This window comes from Odontesthes bonariensis, chromosome 3 (assembly GCF_027942865.1).
Source record: "Odontesthes bonariensis isolate fOdoBon6 chromosome 3, fOdoBon6.hap1, whole genome shotgun sequence".
Taxonomy (NCBI): Eukaryota; Metazoa; Chordata; class Actinopteri; order Atheriniformes; family Atherinopsidae; genus Odontesthes; species Odontesthes bonariensis.
The window spans coordinates 3,956,523-3,980,399 of NC_134508.1; the positions used below are offsets into that span (position 1 = coordinate 3,956,523).

A 23,877-nucleotide genomic window follows, 5' to 3' on the forward strand; every position below is an offset into this window, starting at 1 on the left:
CCATGTTTGGTGGATCCGCCAATTACTTTCTTTTCCTGTTCCACAGCAGACAGCAACAGACTTTTACAAAATAAAAGCCTGTGAGCAACAGACTTTTACAGAATAAAAGCCTGTGAGCAGCAGACTTTTACAAATTAAAGCCTGTGAGCAACAGACTTTTACAGAATAAAAGCCTGTGAGCAACAGACTTTTACAATATTAAAATAAATGTAAAAAATTAAAAAAATTAAGAACTGCGTTAATGCGCGATAAAATATTTATCGGGGTTAAATAATTAATGATTTAACGCGATAATAACAAGTTAACTCACCCAGCCCTAATAAAAACAAATCTTGTTACAGCATATCCAAAAAAATAAAAAATGTATCAGGTCACACAAATATTGCACCAAAGCGACAGGATCGCGGCCTTTAACTTCAACTGAACTGCAACAGATGAACAGAAAGGAATACTTTCCGTTAATTACGAAATGTACGACGTCGAGTTGGTTAGAAAATGTATTAACATGTGTTTAAGGAGAGAAGAAAGACTTTAAAATTAGCCTTACAGTTGAAAAAGTCTTATCCGTGCGACTCTGAACAGAACATTCTCTGATCCGTCCCTGAAAGTGAACTTTTTCACAATATTTCCAGCCAACATCAGAATGTTGTGATTTTAAAAGAGGTTTTTGTTGTGATTAATCTTTCCGTCTGTAGCTTTCAGCTGATCCATTGGCTGCTCTTCAGTATATTTGAACGACCAGTTGGTCGCCACCTCCGTGTCTCGGTATCTCTCATTGGTTCATCTGTTGGATACAGTTTGAAACTCGGCTTTTCTCTACAGCAGGGGTGTCAAACTGATCTGTGAAAGGGCCGGTGCTTAGTGATTAGTTTCCTTCAATCAACTGAACTGGTTCAGACCTTCAGTGCAGTTCAGTTGATTGAATGAAACATGTCAGCTGTGCTGCTGCAGGGTTGGAACAATAACCTGCAGCAGCACCGGCCCTTTCATGGGTCAGTTTGACACCCCTACTCTACGGAAACATGCTGAATAATCAGTTAGTTGATTAATTTCAGCCCTTTTGCTGGTGAACTCTCCACACATTGCCACCATTATAACTACACCTGTGTGTATTTTATCTGATGTTTTTTAATTTTTTTAAAATTTATTTTAGTATTATTATTGTTTTAAATTATATAGCTGTTTTATGTCTTTTAATTTATTCTTGTATTTCATTCTTTTAATTTTTCTGTACAGCACTTTGATCGACTGAGGTTGTTGTAAAATGCTTTATGAATAAAATTGGATTGGATAATCCGGTCAAAATTTTGTTTATGATTCATTTTTATCACCAGATACTTAAACCTGTTATTTATTTTACCAGGTGAAATGAATTGAGAACAGCTTCTTGTTTACAATGATGATCTGGCAGCAGACAAAAGAAAAGAAAAACAGATAAAAAGAAACCGTACACATGAATCCAAGACACGCAAACCAATGATGAAGAGACAAAGAAGTTAAAAACAGCATAAATAACATCTTCATTTAGAGTCAGAATAATTTCAACTTATTTGAATATATGTATGAAAAAAACAAAATTCTTAAGTCTAACTCTGAACATTTGATCTCAAACCAAACCAGATGGATCGGAATAATTGGACAAAGATTTGTCAGGTGTGCATGATTTATTACTGATTACATCGCTGTGTTTTACAGATTAGTCACAAACTCAAACGTTGTCTCGGTGAGCATCCAGATAAGTGTGAGCAAAACAAAGTCTTCGTTCTTCAGCAGTTTGGTGATGAGAACGAAGCTCCGGGTCATCGGTTAAAACCAGTAGCAGCTGCTGTTTACAATCTGCTGCCACCGTGTGTCAGTGCTGAGTATTACACACTTTAGAGCTCTTTCTCAGGTTTTCTATGTTCTTACACATTCAGGCGCCTCGGGATGTTGTAACTGTGTTTGAATAACAGGACTCGCTGAAACCTGCTGCAATCAGGTGCAATTCCACAAATTTAACCTGTAGTCCTATTAAAGAAAAGAAACCTGTTGATTCCATGCTTAAATACTGTCACATTATCATTAAAATGGAGCTTTAGATGGAGCGTCATGTGAAGGATCTGATGCTGTGCTGCAGAAAGGCCTCCGTGTGTCAGCTGTGTTACGTCAGGGAGAGTAAGTTGATGTCATAGCATCCGTCCACCTGCAGCCACAAAGAAAACACCATTATTCATTGTTCCATTCACCTCTGAAACTCCTTTTAAAAGTAAATGTACTTTTTTATACAGCCCTTTACAGACAATCCTTATGGTGTAACCAAAGTGCTTTACAGCAGGTGATCAATAAAGAGAAGAAGAAGTAAAAACAAATAAAAACAATAAAAGAACAGTGAAAGCAATAAAATACAACAAAATCTAATAAGATAAAAGTGTCATCATGCTACTGGGTATTAAAAGCCATCCTAAATAAGTAGGTTTTTAGCCTGGATCTGAAGAGGCCCAGGTCAGAAATAAGACGCAGCTGGACGGGGGGCTTATTCCAGAGCCTGGGGGCAGCTTTGGGAAAAGGCTCGGTCACCCCAGGGTTTGTATTCTGACCTGGGCACTTCCAGCAGAAACTGATCTGTTGACCTCAAAGCTCTACCAGGACTGTTAAAAGCTCAGATAAATACGATGGGACGAGGCCGTTAAGAGCTTTAAAAGTTTAAAAGTTTTGAAAAGTTTCAAATCAGTTCTCTAAAGGACAGGAAGCCAATGGAGGGAGTTAAGAACAGGAGTGATGTGCACACGTCTGTTGGTGTTGGTTAAAGACGGGCAGCAGCTTTCTGCACCAGCTGAAGGCGGCTGAGAGAAGAATTAACCCTAACCTACTCTAACCCTAACCTTACCCTAACCCTAACCCAACCCTAGCCCTACCCTAACCCTAGCCCTACCCTAACCTTACCCTAACCCTAACCCAACCCTAACCCTAACCCTAACCCTAACCCAACCCTAACCCTAACCCCAACCCTAACCTTACCCTAACCCTAACCCAACCCTCACCCTAACCCTGGGAGACGCCAACATAAAGTGCATTGCAATAGTCTGACCTTGAACTTATTAGGGCATGGATGGCTTTCTCAAGGTCATGATGACTTAAAAACATTTTAACTTTGGCCAGGAGACGCAGCTGGAAAAAACTAGTCCTGACGACATTGTTCATTTGTTTGTCCAACCTCAGATCAAAGGTCAAAGGTCACTCCCAGATTTCTGACGGTTGAACTAAGCTTTGAAGACGAGGTGCCAAAGCCAGCCGTCACAGTGTCCCCAAACACAATGCATTCAGTTCTGTCATCATTTAAATGAAGAAGTAATTAATTTAATAGTTTTGTGAGTAAAACTGTACAGTAGAGCAGCCTAAAAGATTTTATTAACATTTTAGATGACGAGCATGAAGCGCAGCCTTTTTAGAGATCTGCCCGAGGATTTCATCTCAGAAAGTTCATGCTGACAAACTGCTGGAAGGGTTTTAAATGTTCTATCCACACATTTAGAAACAGGGTGTAGATCTGTCCTGGGACCATTCCTATTCTTTCTAAATATTAACAGTCCTAATCGACATCCATATCTGTGTTAATCCGAGATCCTTCAGCCCTCACACCCCACTGGAGCTTGCTCAGGTTGGATAGTCGGCCCTTTGACTGTTTGTATCTGTCTGTCCCTAAAGCCTGTGTGGAGCTAAAGAAACGGACTCACATCAAACCGTCCGATTGAGGCCGTTGTTTGGTTGGTCTGCATCACCTCAGTCAGAGCCCACATCTGCTGGATACTGGAGGAAACTGTCTGGGGATCCGGGAGGCCCTGAAGAGATGCCACAAAAACAGAAGTTTGTTTGATGATTGATGGAAAAAAACACAAACATGGGTTTTATTTGAGCTCATAGCGTGAACAAGATTTCACAAGAGAAGAAAATGGCTGCAAACCGTGGTCTTTATCCATGGCTGTGTTCGAAACCGCATACTACACCTACTAACTTTTTGAGTTAGTATGCGAGTTTGAGTGAGCGAGAAGTTCCCGGATGCATACTAGATTCTCTGAAATGTTGGGTATGCATCATGAGGTTACTACTCATACTCAAACTACCCAAGATGCAACGTAACGTGATGTCGCCGATCGTCATTTCCTGTCAAAACGGCAGTTTCAAGCTAGCTACAACGAGGGTAGGTTCACTTCCTGTTTTCAAAACAAAAGCACCAATTGTATGGTAATGGCTTTCCCTATGATAAAAGGCAACGGGTATTTTATTTTGTGAAAATAACCAGAAGCACGTTGCTCACTGCGGCTAGCTTTAGTAGCGCCGAATTCGTGGGAACAAAATTGTAAACAGCCGGTATTTTGTCAGGTTTTCAACACGTTGGGGATCTAAACGACTACTTTCTCACCTGAAAATGTTTCAAATGTTGCTAAAGTTTACAGAGTTTAGAGCTTAAGGGAAATCAGCTTCAGGCCGGCTGATTTCGGCTCGGGCAGGAGCGAAATGCATTGTGGGTAAACGCTCTGCATACTGTCTGATCGATGAGTATGCAGTATGTAGTATGTAGTATGCAGTATGTAGTATGCGGTATGCGGTATGCAGTATGTAGTATGCAGTATGCGGTATGCAGTATGTAGTATGTAGTATGTAGTATGCGGTATGCAGTATGCAGTATATAGTATATAGTATGCGGTATGCAGTATGCAGTATGTAGTATGTAGTATGCAGTATGTAGTATATAGTATGCAGTATGCAGTATGTAGTATGGGGTATGCAGTATGCAGTATGTAGTATGTAGTATGCAGTATGCGGTATGCAGTATGCAGTATGTAGTATGCGGTATGCGGTATGTAGTATGTAGTATGCAGTATGTAGTATGCGGTATGCAGTATGTAGTATGCAGTATGTAGTATGTAGTATGCAGTATGCAGTATGCAGTATGCAGTATGTAGTATGCAGTATGTAGTATGTAGTATGCAGCATGTAGTATGTAGTATGCAGTATGTAGTATGTAGTATGCAGTATGCAGTATGTAGTATGTAGTATGCGGTATGCAGTATGTAGTATGTAGTATGCAGTATGTAGTATGCGGTATGCAGTATGTAGTATGCAGTATGTAGTATGTAGTATGCAGTATGTAGTATGCAGTATGTAGTATGCAGTATGTAGTATGCAGTATGTAGTATGTAGTATGCAGTATGCAGTATGTAGTATGCAGTATGTAGTATGTAGTATGCAGTATGTAGTATGTAGTATGCAGCATGTAGTATGTAGTATGCAGTATGTAGTATGCGGTATGCAGTATGTAGTATGCAGTATGTAGTATGTAGTATGCAGTATGTAGTATGTAGTATGCAGTATGCAGTATGTAGTATGCAGTATGTAGTATGTAGTATGCAGCATGCAGTATGTAGTATGCAGTATGTAGTATGTAGTATGCAGCATGTAGTATGTAGTATGCAGTATGTAGTATGCGGTATGCAGTATGTAGTATGCAGTATGTAGTATGTAGTATGCAGTATGCAGTATGTAGTATGCAGTATGCAGTATGCAGTATGCAGTATGCAGTATGTAGTATGCAGTATGTAGTATGTAGTATGCAGTATGTAGTATGTAGTATGCAGTATGCAGTATGTAGTATGCAGTATGTAGTATGTAGTATGCAGTATGTAGTATGCAGTATGTAGTATGTAGTATGCAGTATGTAGTATGCAGTATGTAGTATGTAGTATGCAGTATGCAGTATGTAGTATGCAGTATGTAGTATGTAGTATGCAGTATGTAGTATGTAGTATGCAGCATGTAGTATGTAGTATGCAGTATGTAGTATGCGGTATGCAGTATGTAGTATGCAGTATGTAGTATGTAGTATGCAGTATGTAGTATGTAGTATGCAGTATGCAGTATGTAGTATGCAGTATGTAGTATGTAGTATGCAGCATGCAGTATGTAGTATGCAGTATGTAGTATGTAGTATGCAGCATGTAGTATGCAGTATGTAGTATGCGGTATGCAGTATGTAGTATGCAGTATGTAGTATGTAGTATGCAGTATGCAGTATGTAGTATGCAGTATGTAGTATGCAGTATGCAGTATGTAGTATGCAGCATGTAGTATGTAGTATGCAGTATGTAGTATGTAGTATGCAGTATGCAGTATGTAGTATGTAGTATGCAGTATGCGGTATGCAGTATGTAGTATGTTGTCTGCTGTTTCGAACACAGCCCCTGAGTGCATCGAATAATGTTTGTGCCAATAATAATAAAAAAACAATAATAATCCAAGAATCTTTACAGGTTTATCTGATGTGAGAAGTGTAGCCGTTGTGCCCCCCCCCAACCCCAACCCTGCCCATCCCAGTTAATTCCAAAAGTAGCTCAAGTTGCAGATACTGAGTACAATAGTACGTGACCGAGCCGATAAAATGTGAAGTGCTGCAGGCTGAATTCGTGTAAAAACCCAAGTGGATTCTGGGTCTGAACGCACACATTCAGACACAACATACCTCCAGATCAGGGTGTTGGTCAACAAGAATCAAGTCAGACAACCAATCAGAAACCTCTTTCTCTGGGTCCTGGAAGACAGAAAACAGTAAATGTTGGAATAATCGAGAGTGAGTTTACTTTGGCGCCCTCTGGTGGAGGCATCCTGAACAGTACTGAAACAGCCCTGATGTTGCAGAGGTTTCCCCTGATCTCCTCCACAGATTCAGACGGGACTCTACAGAAGGTCTACAGATGCTTTCTGTACATCAGGTACATTTATTTATGTAGCAGAAGCTTTTATCCAAAGGGACTTTCAGGTGAGGATCCCATCGGTTCAGCATGTTTCCAGATGATTCTTCAATATGTGATGGGGTCGAGTTGGAGATCAAACCAGCAACCTTCTGCTGAAAATCAACCATGCTTTCAGACATGTGAAGAGTTACTTTAAGGTTCACATTTACAAGCTGTGAGCATCATGGAGCGACAGAGGATGAATCCAAATGCTGCTCATTTTTTCAGAAATACCATACCAACTTTATTTATAAAGCACTTTATACACCCACAGGACTAAAGTGCTATACACAATCATAAAATAGAAGGGTCAAATATAAAAGCAGTACTAAAGTAATTAAAATGTAAACACAATAAAACGAAGTCAAACATCTCAGATTGTGCCAAAAGCCAAAGAAAAAAGATGGGTCTTATGTTGGGATTTAAAAACAGCAAGTGAAGAGGCCTGTCTTATGTCCAAAGGAAGGTCATTCCATAGCTTAGGAGCTGCCACAGAAAAAGCACGGTCCCCTCTGAGCTTGCGCTTTGTCTTTGGGACCCTGAGAAACAACTGGTCAGCTGACCTGAGGGAACGGGAGGGTGTGTAGGAATGTAGCAGCTCAGACAGGTAGGGAGGGGCAAGGCCATTTAGAGCTTTAAAAGCAAATAAAAGGATTTTAAAATGAATCCTAAAATATACTGGCAACCAGTGTAAAGAAATTAAAACAGGGGAAATATGGTCAAATTTTCGTGTACCTGTTAAAAGTCGTGCAGCAGCATTTTGAACCCTCTGAAGCTGGGAAATGCATGAATCACTGACGCCTATATACAGTGCATTACAGTAATCCAGCCGTGAGGTCACAAATGCATGGATTGCTGTTTCAAAGTGCTGTCTAGGAAGAATGGGTTTAACTTTGGCCAGCTGCCTTAAGTGAAAAAAGCTGGATTTTACAACAGCTCTGATGTGAGCTTCCAGCTTAAGACCAGCATCCATCTTGACCCCTAAATTTGTAGCAACCGGCTTGACATACTGAGCCAAGGAGCAAGCATCGGACAGAGAGTCTTCATTGGAACTGCCAAAAATCACTACCTCTGTCTTATCTTCATTAAGTTTCAAGAAATTTAAAGCCATCCAGGCCTTCAAATCTTCCAGACATAAGAACAGAGACCGAAGAGAGGTGGAGTCTGCTTTCTTCAATGGTATGTAAATCTGTGTGTCATCCGCATAACAACGAAAAGCAATCCCATATTTCTTAAAAACAGAACCAAGAGGAAGGAGGTACAACAAGAAGAGAAGAGGGCCTAGAACTGAGCCCTGTGGGACACCACACGACAGTGGAGCAGAGGAGGACCTACGGCCACCAAGACAGACACAAAAAGTACGCTTGGCTAAATAAGATTTAAACCAATCTAGGGCTATATGACCAATGCCCACCCACTTTTCCAAACAGGAAAGTAAAATTCTGTGATTAACTGTGTCAAAAGCAGCTGATAGATCCAACAACACCAAGACAACACAGTCACCAGAATCAGTTGCTAAAAATATATCATTAAAAACTTTTAAAAGAGCTGACTCTGTGCTTTGAAATGATTTAAAACCGGACTGAAAAACCTCTAAAATATTATGTTCAATGAGATAGGCCGTTAGCTGATTACAGACTACCTTCTCAAGAATTTTTTAAACAAAAGGCAGTTTAGAGATAAGTCTATAGTTCGCCAAGACAGCAGGATCCAAGAAATTTCCATCTTAAACAACATGTTGCCCATCAGACACTCAACAGTCATTGAATCGCTGCCTCATTAAGTTCATCGCTCCCTTTTTCCTTCACCGTGTTTCAGATTAACATCTGTTTCCCTAAAACATTCAACACAGTCAAACTGAACAGAAACAGCGACTGACCAGCTCCACATGAGGAAATATCTTGATCTCTTCCAGGCTGAAAGTCAGCCAGGCGGAGGACGGCTGCCTCAGGATCAGTCTCACCGACACCACATGATCCGACTCCACCTGCATCTGGAAAAGAACATTAAAGGACATTAAAGAGCAGTAAAGAACATTAAAGAGCAGTAAAGAGCAGTGAAGAACATTAAAGAACATTAAAGAGCAGTAAAGAACATTAAAGAACAGTAAAGAGCAGTAAAGAACATTAAAGAGCAGTAAAGAGCAGTAAAGAACATTAAAGAGCAGTAAAGAGCAGTGAAGAACATTAAAGAACATTAAAGAGCAGTAAAGAACATTAAAGAACATTAAAGAGCAGTAAAGAACATTAAAGAACATTAAAGAGCAGTAAATTACATTAAAGAACATTAAAGAACATTAAAGAGCAGTAAATGACATTAAAGAACATTAAAGAGCAGTAAAGAACATTAAAGAGCAGTAAAGAGCAGTGAAGAACATTAAAGAACATTAAAGAGCAGTAAAGAACAGTAAAGAACATTAAAGAGCAGTAAATTACATTAAAGAACATTAAAGAGCAGTAAATTACATTAAAGAACATTAAAGAACATTAAAGAGCAGTAAAGAACATTAAAGAACATTAAAGAGCAGTAAAGAACATTAAAGAGCAGTAAAGAGCAGTGAAGAACATTAAAGAACATTAAAGAGCAGTAAAGAACAGTAAAGAACATTAAAGAGCAGTAAATTACATTAAAGAACATTAAAGAGCAGTAAATTACATTAAAGAACATTAAAGAACATTAAAGAGCAGTAAATGACATTAAAGAACATTAAAGAGCAGTAAAGAACATTAAAGAACATTAAAGAGCAGTAAAGGACATTAAAGAACATTAAAGAACATTAAAGAGCAGTAAAGAACATTAAAGAACATTAAAGAACATTAAAGAGCAGTAAAGAACATTAAAGAGCAGTAAAGGACATTAAAGGACATTAAAGAACATTAAAGAGCAGTAAAGAATATTAAAGAGCAGTAAAGAGCAGTGAAGAACATTAAAGAACATTAAAGAGCAGTAAAGAACAGTAAAGAACATTAAAGAGCAGTAAATTACATTAAAGAACATTAAAGAGCAGTAAATTACATTAAAGAACATTAAAGAACATTAAAGAGCAGTAAATGACATTAAAGAACATTAAAGAGCAGTAAAGAACATTAAAGAGCAGTAAAGAGCAGTGAAGAACATTAAAGAACATTAAAGAGCAGTAAAGAACAGTAAAGAACATTAAAGAGCAGTAAATTACATTAAAGAACATTAAAGAGCAGTAAATTACATTAAAGAACATTAAAGAACATTAAAGAGCAGTAAATGACATTAAAGAACATTAAAGAGCAGTAAAGAACATTAAAGAACATTAAAGAGCAGTAAATTACATTAAAGAACATTAAAGAACATTAAAGAGCAGTAAAGAACATTAAAGAACATTAAAGAGCAGTAAAGAACATTAAAGAGCAGTAAAGAGCAGTGAAGAACATTAAAGAACATTAAAGAGCAGTAAAGAACAGTAAAGAACATTAAAGAGCAGTAAATTACATTAAAGAACATTAAAGAGCAGTAAATTACATTAAAGAACATTAAAGAACATTAAAGAGCAGTAAATGACATTAAAGAACATTAAAGAGCAGTAAAGAACATTAAAGAACATTAAAGAGCAGTAAAGGACATTAAAGAACATTAAAGAACATTAAAGAGCAGTAAAGAACATTAAAGAACATTAAAGAACATTAAAGAGCAGTAAAGAACATTAAAGAGCAGTAAAGGACATTAAAGGACATTAAAGAACATTAAAGAGCAGTAAAGAATATTAAAGAGCAGTAAAGAACATTTAAGAGCAGTAAAGAGCAGTGAAGAACATTAAAGAACATTAAAGAGCAGTAAAGAACAGTAAAGAACATTAAAGAGCAGTAAATTACATTAAAGAACATTAAAGAGCAGTAAATTACATTAAAGAACATTAAAGAACATTAAAGAGCAGTAAATTACATTAAAGAACATTAAAGAACATTAAAGAGCAGTAAATGACATTAAAGAACATTAAAGAACATTAAAGGACATTAAAGAACATTAAAGAACATTAAAGAGCAGTAAAGAGCATTAAAGAACATTAAAGAGCAGTAAAGGACATTAAAGAACATTAAAGAACATTAAAGGGCAGTAAAGAACATTAAAGAACATTAAAGAACATTAAAGAGCAGTAAAGAACATTAAAGAGCAGTAAAGGACATTAAAGGACATTAAAGAACATTAAAGAGCAGTAAAGAACATTAAAGAGCAGTAAAGAACATTAAAGGACATTAAAGAGCAGTAAAGAACATTAAAGAACATTAAAGAGCAGTAAAAAACAGTAAAGAACATTAAAGAACATTAAAGGACATTAAAGAACAGTAAAGAACATTAAAGAGCAGTAAAGAACAGTAAAGAACATTAAAGAACATTAAAGGACATTAAAGAACATTAAAGAACATTAAAGAGCAGTAAAGAACATTAAAGGACATTAAAGAGCAGTAAAGAACATTAAAGGACATTAAAGAACATTAAAGGACATTAAAGAGCAGTAAAGAACATTAAAGGACATTAAAGAGCAGTAAAGAATATTAAAGGACATTAAAGAACATTAAAGAACATTAAAGAGCAGTAAAGAACATTAAAGAACATTAAAGGACATTAAAGAGCAGTAAAGAACATTAAAGAACATTAAAGGACATTAAAGAGCAGTAAAGAACAGTAAAGAACATTAAAGAACATTAAAGGACATTAAAGAACATTAAAGAACATTAAAGAGCAGTAAAGAACATTAAAGAACATTAAAGAGCAGTAAAGAACATTAAAGAACATTAAAGGACATTAAAGAACATTAAAGAACATTAAAGAGCAGTAAAGAACATTAAAGGACATTAAAGAGCAGTAAAGAACATTAAAGAACATTAAAGAGCAGTAAATTACATTAAAGAACATTAAAGAGCAGTAAATGACATTAAAGAACATTAAAGAACATTAAAGAGCAGTAAATTACATTAAAGAACATTAAAGAACATTAAAGAGCAGTAAATGACATTAAAGAACATTAAAGAACATTAAAGGACATTAAAGAGCAGTAAAGAACAGTAAAGAACATTAAAGAACATTAAAGGACATTAAAGAACATTAAAGAGCAGTAAAGAACATTAAAGAGCAGTAAAGAACATTAAAGAGCAGTAAAGAACATTAAAGGACATTAAAGAGCAGTAAAGAACATTAAAGGACATTAAAGAGCAGTAAAGAACATTAAAGAACATTAAAGAGCAGTAAAGAACATTAAAGGACATTAAAGAGCAGTAAAGAACATTAAAGGACATTAAAGAGCAGTAAAGAACATTAAAGAACATTAAAGAGCAGTAAAGAACATTAAAGAACATTAAAGAGCAGTAAATTACATTAAAGAACATTAAAGAACATTAAAGAGCAGTAAATGACATTAAAGAACATTAAAGAACATTAAAGAGCAGTAAAGGACATTAAAGAGCAGTAAAGAACATTTAAGAGCAGTAAAGAACATTAAAGAACATTAAAGAGCAGTAAATTACATTAAAGAACATTAAAGAACATTAAAGAGCAGTAAATGACATTAAAGAACATTAAAGAACATTAAAGAGCAGTAAAGGACATTAAAGAGCAGTAAAGAACATTTAAGAGCAGTAAAGAACATTAAAGAACATTAAAGAACATTAAAGAGCAGTAAAGAACATTAAAGAACATTAAAGAACATTAAAGAGCAGTAAAGAACATTAAAGAGCAGTAAAGGACATTAAAGAGCAGTAAAGAACATTTAAGAGCAGTAAAGAACATTAAAGAACATTAAAGAACATTAAAGAGCAGTAAAAAACAGTAAAGAACATTAAAGAACATTAAAGAGCAGTAAAGAACAGTAAAGAACATTAAAGAACATTAAAGAGCAGTAAAGAACAGTAAAGAACATTAAAGAGCAGTAAAGAACATTAAAGGACATTAAAGAGCAGTAAAGAACATTAAAGGACATTAAAGGACATTAAAGAACATTAAAGAGCAGTAAAGAACATTAAAGGACATTAAAGGACATTAAAGAACATTAAAGAGCAGTAAAGAACATTAAAGGACATTAAAGGACATTAAAGAACATTAAAGAGCAGTAAAGAACATTAAAGGACATTAAAGAACATTAAAGGACATTAAAGAGCAGTAAAGAACATTAAAGAACATTAAAGAACATTAAAGAGCAGTAAAGAACATTAAAGGACATTAAAGGACATTAAAGAACATTAAAGAGCAGTAAAGAACATTAAAGGACATTAAAGGACATTAAAGAGCAGTAAAGAACATTAAAGGACATTAAAGGACATTAAAGAACATTAAAGAGCAGTAAAGAACATTAAAGGACATTAAAGGACATTAAAGAACATTAAAGAGCAGTAAAGAACATTAAAGGACATTAAAGAACATTAAAGAGCAGTAAAGAACATTAAAGAACATTAAAGGACATTAAAGGACATTAAAGAACATTAAAGAGCAGTAAAGAACATTAAAGGACATTAAAGAACATTAAAGAGCAGTAAAGAACATTAAAGGACATTAAAGGACATTAAAGAACATTAAAGAGCAGTAAAGAACATTAAAGGACATTAAAGGACATTAAAGGACATTAAAGAGCAGTAAAGAACATTAAAGGACATTAAAGGACATTAAAGGACATTAAAGAGCAGTAAAGAACATTAAAGGACATTAAAGAACATTAAAGGACATTAAAGAGCAGTAAAGAACATTAAAGAACATTAAAGAACATTAAAGAGCAGTAAAGAACATTAAAGGACATTAAAGAGCAGTAAAGAACATTAAAGGACATTAAAGGACATTAAAGAACATTAAAGAGCAGTAAAGAACATTAAAGGACATTAAAGAACATTAAAGAGCAGTAAAGAACATTAAAGGACATTAAAGAGCAGTAAAGAACATTAAAGGACATTAAAGGACATTAAAGAACATTAAAGAGCAGTAAAGAACATTAAAGGACATTAAAGAACATTAAAGGACATTAAAGAGCAGTAAAGAACATTAAAGAACATTAAAGAACAGTAAAGAACATTAAAGGACATTAAAGGACATTAAAGAACATTAAAGAGCAGTAAAGAACATTAAAGGACATTAAAGGACATTAAAGGACATTAAAGAGCAGTAAAGAACATTAAAGGACATTAAAGAGCAGTAAAGAACATTAAAGAACATTAAAGAACATTAAAGAACATTAAAGAGCAGTAAAGAACATTAAAGAACATTAAAGAACAGTAAAGAACATTAAAGGACATTAAAGGACATTAAAGAACATTAAAGAGCAGTAAAGAACATTAAAGGACATTAAAGAGCAGTAAAGAACATTAAAGAACATTAAAGAACATTAAAGGACATTAAAGAGCAGTAAAGAACATTAAAGAACATTAAAGGACATTAAAGGACATTAAAGGACATTAAAGAGCAGTAAAGAACATTAAAGAACATTAAAGAGCAGTAAAGAACATTAAAGAACAGTAAAGAACATTAAAGAGCAGTAAAGAACAGTAAAGAACATTAAAGAACAGTAAAGGACATTAAAGAACATTAAAGAACATTAAAGGACATTAAAGGACATTAAAGGACATTAAAGAACATTAAAGAGCAGTAAAGAACATTAAAGAACATTAAAGAACATTAAAGGACATTAAAGAGCAGTAAAGAACATTAAAGAACATTAAAGGACATTAAAGGACATTAAAGGACATTAAAGAGCAGTAAAGAACATTAAAGGACATTAAAAAGCAGTAAAGAACATTAAAGAACATTAAAGGACATTAAAGAACAGCAGAACATCAGAGGTCACAGAGCCTTTGTTGCATCACTGTTGGGTTTTCGTGCCGTGGACGATTCTTCTGGACGTTATTCTTTAAACTGTATTTTCTAAATGAGCATCGTGGCATTTCCACTCACACCCTGAATCCATCTTACAAATCAGCCTGTTCTCTGACGCTCGGTTCCACAGCACGGAAAAAGGAAATCGTGTCAGAAAAAGAACATTACAGGAAACAAGAAGGAGTTGAACGGTTTGCTTTAAAGTAACATGAGTGGAGGCGGTGGATGCTGACGGTGCCGTCTCTCCTCACAGCTCAGTGGAACGGGAACCTTTCAGAGCTTTGGCTCCACCCAGATTATTTATGAATGATCAGTAAATCTGCTGAAAAGCAAATGTATTGAATTCCTCTATTCAAATCTTTAAATGCCGTTTTCTCAAAATCATTTTTTTTTGTATTTTTCCAGTATCAATATCTCAGCCTATGGAGCACCTACTAACACCAAACTGAAATGAAAAAAGAATTTTGCACCTGGCTTTATCATATGTTCAGATCTATCTTCCGGAAATATATGCAAATGTACGCATATCTAATGAGAAAATGCCTAATTTGCATAATTTAACATACAAATTTCTACAAAACTTGTAATACATTTTTTTTTATACTTGTATAAGTAATGAACTGAGGAAGTTTTATGGTGATATCTATTATTTTAAAATATTACCCTATTCACCTGTAGTGTCTCGCCTTAAATCTTTAAATGCTGTTTTCTCAAAATCAGTTTTTTTCTATTTTTCCAGTAACAATATCTCAGCCTATGGAGCACCTACTAACACCAAACTTTCTAGTTATACACTTAGCAGTATTCTGAAGATATTTACAGAAGGATTTATTGATAAATCATTCCTCGCCTGATTTATGTGACATTATAATAAAAAACATGGCGAAAATTGATGTTTTTTAGGCTATGGGCAGTATATTTTGATTTCCTAGGAACTGAAAGCAGATATCCTGAAATCCCTCTGTAATTTTCTTTTCATTTAGTGTGTAAACAAAATGAAAAAAAGAATTTTGCACCTGGCATTATCATATGTTCAGATCCATCTTCCGGAAATATATGCAAATGTGCGCATATTTCTAAATCTGTAAATTTCTAAAACTTGTAATACATTTTTTTCATACTTGTATAAGTAATCAACTGAGGAAGTTTCATGGTGATATCTATTATTTTAAAATATCACCCTATTCACCTGTAGTGCCTTAAACAGGCCAGGTGTGTGGATGTGCGGTGTCAGACTGGCCCACCTGTGTTCTGTGGACGGAGCAGTAGTCTTGGGACCCCCCTTCGGTGTGGGGGTTGTCCATCAGTGGGAGGTCTCTCAGGGCAGTGAACCACTTGGCCTCCTGCCCGGGGCCCCTCTTCAGCAGTCGCACAGTCACGTAGGCGGTGTAGTAGTTCTTAAAGCTGATCTCCTCGATCTGAAAGCGAGACTGTGGGTTACAAAGCGTCCCGCCCTGGTGAAGCCCTGCTGCTTGAAGATACGATCTGAGCGCATTCCGAGCGAGAGCCAAACATGAAACAAGCTCGGGGGCGCGCTCCTTTGAAGCCGAAGCTCTGAGTTAATGAGGAATCACTGCATTTAAACTGAGTCATAATTAGAAATAAATGCTGGAAAGTAGGTCGGTGCCCAAAAAATGTTGGAAGCCCCTGTGGAGGCAGAAGTGTAGCTTTATATCTGCACAAATGTTTTCATGCTTGTTGCTTTATTAAACAGAGCCGGTGGCAGACGGCAGACACGACGCCGTTACTTCCAGTAACACAAGCGAGCGCAACTGCAAACAAGTGAATGTCATTTCAGATTATACTGTTGCTTAAACATCACATTACTCTGTCCAGAGCAATATCAGGTACAGTTTCCTGGAGTTTAAGATGACATATTACCCTCAGACAGAAGACAAGACATCCCCAGAGAAGGGAAATACATCCTCTGCCTTGGTTTCCCCTGGTGGATAAATCATTTACGATTTAGCTTTTAATCATTTAATGTTTATCTGCTGCAGCTTCTGACCCAACCTGGATATTTAGGTTTTATCAAAGTCCCCCACGAGGTCAGAAATCACGTTTTTACTCTTGCTAACATGTCTACGGGAAGTTTTTTATTTAGGGCTGGGCGAGTTAACGCATTATTATCACGTTAACTTGTTAATTATTTAATGCCGATAAATATTTTATCGCGCATTATCGCAGGTTTTATTATTGTAAAAGTCTGTTGAAAAGTTTTTTTGCTATTTTTTGCCTACGGGAGTAGTGGTACGATCCTGATGTAGTGATTTTTGGTGATCTGGAGTCTGTGCTGTTGCTGAAGCTGTTGGACTCTCAGGATCTTCAGAAGATGCCTTCTGAGCTGGTGATTTTTGATATTGTGGGGGCTGTTCCCTTGCATCCTGATCTGAGTTACAGACGGCGTCTGGCTCAGGAGCTTCATGACTGCTTGATGTAGCTATTTGTGGTTCTGGACGTTCATGAGATATTTTGTGATCTTTCATTTCAGAATCTCCTTGCATGTTTACTGCTCCTGACAGTGTGGGATGTAGCCCTGCAGGCTCATGCTGCCCGATCTTATCCACTTCTACCTGTTCCCTTAGTACTGCTACGCCCTCCTTCAAATTCCTTCTATAGCGAAGACCTTCATTTTCAAAGAAGTGTAAAACTTTTAATTCAAGCTCTCTCTTTTTCTGTCTCTTTTTGCTTTTGTCCTTTGGTTTGTAATCTTTAATTCTTTGTTCCATAATCTCACAGATAGCTACATCGAAAGTGCCACCTTTTGGCCAGGGTGGGAACATAGTTTTTGTTTGTTTTCCCATTTTTGAGATATTTTTTGAATATCTTTGAAATGTTCTGGATGCTTGGCACTGATGGTTATTGTTGGTGTTACATCCATTGTTTCACCTATTTAGTTCCTCCTCTTTTAAAAAAAAAAAAACTCTTGGAAGTAAGTTTAAACTAAACTAACATTAAAACTAATGCTAATTTAATGCTGGGCTAAATTTAACTTATATGCTGCTAATTATGCTAATTGTTGGCTTGGATACTGTCGGTGCTAATGTTAGTGTTAGCCTATGTTAGCTTTGAAGGCTTATGCTGCGGCGCAACCGGAAAAGAAAGTAATCGGCGGATCCACCAAACATGGAGAAGGGTACGGAACTTTTAATCGGCCATTTTCATTTTAAAGTTCTTCCAGACGGCGGAGTCGACAGAACCAAAGTCATCTGTAAACACTGCCAAGTTGAATTGTCTTCTCAGCGTAGTAGTTCCAGTCTAAAATATCACTTAAAGGCAAAACACACAACTGATAGCAGCAAGTCATTCAAGGAAACAGACAGTGGAGCGAGGCTTCTACATAAAAACTACAGAAAGATGCTGATGTTAAAAGTGTGTTTGCACAACAAATGTTATGGCACTTTCATTCATATGGCAGCACATTTAAAATAAAGCTAAATGCTAAAAGCTATACGCTACTTTTGGATTCATTTTTGGATTCTGCGTACAAATGCGATTAATCGCGATTAATCAGGGAAATAATGTGATTAATTAGATTAAAAATTCATGTGCCATCCATGTGGTGGCTGAGGATTTCTTGGGTGGGGATGTACAGCTAATATGCAGGAACTGTGAGATAGTGATGGACTGAGAAACCAGCAAGTTAGGTGGAGAAACGAGTTGATTTGTTTCGCTCTTGTTGAGGAGACCCGACATGATGTGATGGCAGGAAATCAGATTCTGGAAGCCTTCCTGTCTTATCCAAAGATGTTAAACTACAACAAAAGTGGACTTAGCTTATGTTAAAAGCAAAATTCAACCCCAAAGACAGCTGAATTTCACCACTTAACCATAAAGTTTGACACCATCCCGAGCATTTATCCGATTTTTCTCTGTCCCAGGTATTTTTTAAGTATGAAATGATTAAAACCATCCTGATGCTTGCATCTGCATGTAAACTTGTATGATTTGGCTTCCTTTTCTTGAGAATACCTCTCTGATTCCAGCTGACAGCGAGCTGCAGTTCAGAGTGAACACGAGGTCGATGCTGTGCTGTTTCTGAGTGGCTTTCTGTGGTGTGTGGCGGCTTACGTTGACAGGCTTTCCGAACGGGAGGCTGACGTCCACCACGCAGACGCCAGAGTGGGCCGAGCCTGCTTTGCAGTCTCCAATCTGCAGGTAGACCGGAGATTTGACCGTGCACGGCACAGGCTTCATGCTGTCGGCGCTCCTGGAAACAAACAAGAGACTCTTGGGTCACAAAGTTAAGCCTGCGCACACCAGAAGACATGAAGTTTGTGACGTGTTGGTTTCAGAAGCAGGCAGACTGTTGAAATTCATCACTTTAACACCGTGTTCTTCTGCATGCGACTGGCTTCTGACGTTCTTCAGATGACTGAACTCATTTCCATCTCAGTGAGCTCTGATAAACCTCCAGATGGTCACAACACAAAGTGTTGGAGCAGAAACAAACCACTCTCAATGAAAACAAGTTGTAGTTAATTCAATATTTCACATGATGCACACCCTGGCAACCAGTTCAGGGTGATCCCCGCCTCTCGTCCAATGGGAGGCCCCCACCTGGACTAAGGTGTATAGAAAATGGATGGACGGTGTACACTTTGTGAGATTATATCAATACTGTTCCTTTTACGATGTGTGTGTGGCAGTGTGATTACAAGCTTAGACGGATGTTGCTACCATATACGGCCCGTTTCCTGTTAATAACCATATAAAGCCTGTTTCCTGTTAATAACCATATAAGGCCCGTTTCCTGTTAATAACCATATAAGGCCCGTTTCCTGTTAATAACCATATACGGCCCGTTTCCTGTTAATAACCATATAAAGCCCGTTTCCTGTTAATAACCATATAAGGCCCGTTTCCTGTTAATAACCATATAAGGCCCGTTTCCTGTTAATAACCATATAAGGCCCGTTTCCTGTTAATAACCATATAAGGCCCGTTTCCTGTTAATAACCATATAAGGCCCGTTTCCTGTTAATAACCATATAAGGCCCGTTTCCTGTTAATAACCATATAAGGCCCGTTTCCTGTTATGCTGCCGGTTCTGCAAGAAGACCTAGAGCAACTGATAACGCAAATACTGAACAGAAGGGAGAAGAGAAGATCCTCGGATCCCACTTAGCAGCAGGACAGAATGCATATCATGTAACTGTGTGATCTCCAGAAGCTTCTGTAATAAACCAACTAAACCTTGGACTGAGTCTTGGCCTTTATGCTAACACTACGATCAACAAACTCAGGGAAGCCAGCTATAATCGGGGCTTCAACAACTTCTTTTTGGTACCAGTGTCATTTATTACGGAAACCCAGAGCGGACGTGGTACGTATAAACGTTTTTCTGATCGTTGTCTCGAGATAACGAGTTAATTTACCGATGGTTTTCGAGGCCACCTTTTCTCCCCAGTCCGCCCCTGTTTATATGTGTTTATATGTATTTCTGGCAAAATGTTTTCACCCAGCTTTACCCCCCTTTCATTGAAAACTGAATAAAGTAGCTTATGAATCATTCAAGAAAAGATAGTCAACTCGTGATCTCGAACACCGTCGGTAAATCAACTCGTTATCTCAAGAAAACCATTAAAAAAAAGTTTATACGTACAACGTCCGCTCTGGGCTTCCGTAATTTACTGAGCATCTGTAAGTGCTGAAGATGGAAAAAGAGTTTTATTTTTTTGATTTTCAGAGAAAATGTTTGTAAATGTTTAAAGAGAAGAAATACTCATGGAGATAAATATGTGTCGGCTGAGTTGATTATCTTATCCTTATCAATGATATTTATAATAATGATTGATTCTTAAATAGTCAAGTTTTCATATTTGATCAGGTGTTTTTTGCAAAAAAAAAGTCATGTCATTTGCATTCAGTAACGGATCATAATAATTCCAACATTCTTTGATGTCTGATTATGTCTTCATGAACAAAGCAAGCCGCAGTGGGCTTCAGATCATCTCGATTTGGAGTTTTAAAACATGTTCAAAATGGAAATAAATAGCACAAATGGAACCAAAAAGCCGAGCCGAATTTTCACTAACGATATACACTCACTGAAAATTGCTAGTTTCTACAAGAAAAAAGGAAGCTTCTTGACTAAAAGCTTCTGTCAGAGAAATAAATCGCTTTTTCTGCGTTCAGTCTGGCTGCGGCAGCTGTCCGCGCTCTGCTAGCACCATGGACAGCGACGCCGAGGACGAAAAACAGCAACACGGCGTGAACACACCGACCCTCACTGGCGGGTTTGAATGTTTAAAATGGGACGTTTCTGATACTGAACATCTGCCGTGTAACACAAACCGAGTTACAACACGGTTAGCATGGAAGCTAACGGTGCTGACACTTGGCATGGAAGCTAACGGCCCACTAACAGACGTTAGCACGGAAGCTAACGGCCGCGACGTCACTTCTGCTGGCTCCAGGCTCTGATAAACACAGTTCTCACCTTCCTGTGTGACAGATGAGCCACAGCTCCCCGGAGTCAATGGGAAAGTCAAATGAATAATAACATTGACATGAAAAGCTCAAAACCTGCAGATGTTTACATGCTAAAGACGGTTGGTGCCAGTTCCTGACTGTTACCAAGGCGACAGAGGGAGTCTTAAAGGGCCAGCAGCATTCTGAGCCGCTCTGCTTTGCTCTCTTTGAAGGAAATCCTGCAGAGAAAAGTGTTCAAACATTTGAGTTTTTATGTTTTTAAAGTCCCACAGAGGCAGGTTAAAAGCGCGCCTCCAGTTTCAACATTTCGTTTATGACAGAGGAGAAACCATCTTCATCATTCAGGGAATATAGACACACATAGATCAGTGGATGTGTGCGCATCCAGGCAGTCACATTACTGTAATAAACCTCTTTATAAACCAACTTGCAAACTTAATTTTACTAGTGGGGGACCTTAAAGGGATAGTTCGCCTCTTTTGACATGAAGCTGTGTAACATCCCATATCAGCAACATCATTTCTGAACATCTTCTTACCCCCTGCTGCGTCCTGTGAGCAGAGTTCCAGCCTCGTTTTGGTGTTGATGAAGGTAGTCCGGCTAGTTGGCTGGGGTTTAAAAAATAAAGCGTTTTGCTTCTCAAAACAATATGTGTTCAACAGAGTAATACATTTGCATCACAAAATCGTTCTCCAGGAAAAAGTCACAATCTCTTGGCCCTATTTTCTCTCCCTTTGTATCACTGCCTGCTGCCGCCTGCCGGCAGCCGCGCCTGTTACGTAACTCGCCATAAATGTATTACTCTTTTGAACGCATATTGTTCTGAGAAGCAACACGCTTTATTTTTTAAACCCCAGCCAACTAGCCGGACTACCTTCATCAACACCAAAACGAGGCTGGAACTCTGCTCACAGGACGCAGCAGGGGGTAAGAAGATGTTCAGAAATGATGTTGCTGATATGGGATGTCATACAGCTTCATGTCAAAAGAGGCGAACTATCCCTTTAACAGAGTTTTTGGAATTTGATATGAAATGATCTGATGAATCCTTAAAAATTTGCTTTATTCTAAAATACTTAAGTTTTCCATTTTTGTCACGAGAGCCTGGAAAAGGTGAATGATTTGAGTCCTTCAGCATCTGTAGCAGTTTTTTCTAATTTATGAACAACATTCTACCACAACTAACAAAATGGACATGTTTCATTAGTACAGACACCATAAAACTGTTATTCTGCAACAATGACTGTGGCCAGAGAAAATAAGCTTTCGGGAGAATTCATTGTTTTCAGAATTATAAATCTTACAGTATTCTAACTTATTCCATGCACATGAATGAGGCAGACTGAACAAATCTGCAGTGTTAGCTGTGATAACTAAAAAGTAAAACCCTGACCAGAGATCCTACCAGAAGACAAAAAAAAGTCAATTTGATCCAACCAAACAGGCATCTTGTTAGGTTTTATTCTCTTATTGTTACTTTTGTTCGTTATTTTTGTTTCACTCCAGCTTTATGTTTTGGTAGAATTTGTTTTATTTCTGTTTCACTTCTTAGAACCCTTTCCCTCGTACATTCTGTGTACCTTTGCTTTTCTCTGTTGTCGCCCATCATTCACCTTCGATGTCCTCAGCTACCCTTATTGTGCCTTGATTTTACCACCTGATTCTCGTCTTCTCACCTCATCCTCCCCAGTTTGATCTCTTCTCTTTGTTCCACGTGCTGCCAGGTCCTCAGGGACAGGTCAGGTTCTGTGTTCTACATTTCAACCATTGGAGTAGATAAAAGTTTAGTTTTGCTTTCATCCGGCAGGGATCTTGCGTTTGGGACCTCTTCGGTGACCGAAAGTGACGGATTCTTTGCGGTGTGTGATGTCGAGTTGCTGTTGAAATGATAATATGTGTTAGACTTCTGACGAAGGGGATCAGAGCAGAGCAGCGAGTCCACATCAAAGAGAATAATGTTTTCTTTTCTTTGAATAAAAGCTCTGCCACAGTGGCAGAAAACAGAAAGAAACGCACAGTTTTAGTTCTGGTCCTAATTGTTTCATTTCTGGGGTCAGACATCTGTATCATTCATACGGGAACAAATATTTCTTCTATACGAGCCGACCTGCAAAGTGTAGGTGAACAACCAGCTCTGCTACAGAGATAAATCATGAAGAAATGAGGGACCTCTTCTGTTTAACATCTACATGCTCCCACTGGCACAGATTATAAAAAACAACAAAATAAACTACCACAGCTATGCAGATGACATGCAGATATACATTACAATGTCACCAGGAGACCGAGGCCCTGTACAGGCTCTTGGTAAATGCATTGAGGAGATTAATGACTGGATGTGCCACAACTTTCTCCAGCTAAACAAAAACAAAACTGAGGTAATCGTCTTTGGAGCCAAAGAGAAACGATTACAGGTCACCACAGAACTTCAATCTATACACCTAGAAACTACCAACCAGGCCAGAAATCTGGGTGTAGTGATGGACTCAGACCTAAATTTGGAAAAACACATTAAGGCAGTAACAAAGTCAGCCTACTATCACCTTAAGAATATATCAAGGTTAAAGGATCTGATGTGTCAGCAGGACCTGGAGAAACTAGTCCATGCATTCATCTTCAGTCGGCTTGATTACTGTAACAGCATCTTTACAGGTCTACCTAAAAACTGCAGCTCATTCAGAACTCTGCTGCTCGAGTCCTCACTGAGACCAAAGAACAGGACCCCATCAGTCCAGCTCTGAGGTCTTTACACCGGCTGCCTGTCCATCAGAGAGTAGACTTTAAAGCTCTGATGCTGCTCTATAAAGCTCTGAATGGTCCAGGACCAGAACACATCAGTGACCTCCTGACC

The 23,877-nt window shown here is 37.6% G+C and overlaps 1 protein-coding gene across 1 annotated transcript; it reads right to left on the bottom strand.

Annotated features, from left to right (window-relative positions):
* Positions 1–1,687: 1,687 nt before the first annotated feature.
* nicn1 (nicolin 1) lies at positions 1,688–21,118 on the bottom strand. Its single transcript, XM_075461985.1, has 7 exons — positions 21,034–21,118; positions 18,663–18,801; positions 15,836–16,009; positions 8,647–8,760; positions 6,497–6,565; positions 3,714–3,818; positions 1,688–2,182 (listed from the first exon to the last, which is right to left on the bottom strand). The coding sequence occupies exons 2-7, from the start codon at positions 18,786–18,788 to the stop codon at positions 2,141–2,143; spliced, it is 630 nt and encodes a 209-aa protein (XP_075318100.1). The 5' UTR covers positions 18,789–18,801; positions 21,034–21,118; the 3' UTR covers positions 1,688–2,140.
* Positions 21,119–23,877: the final 2,759 nt, after the last annotated feature.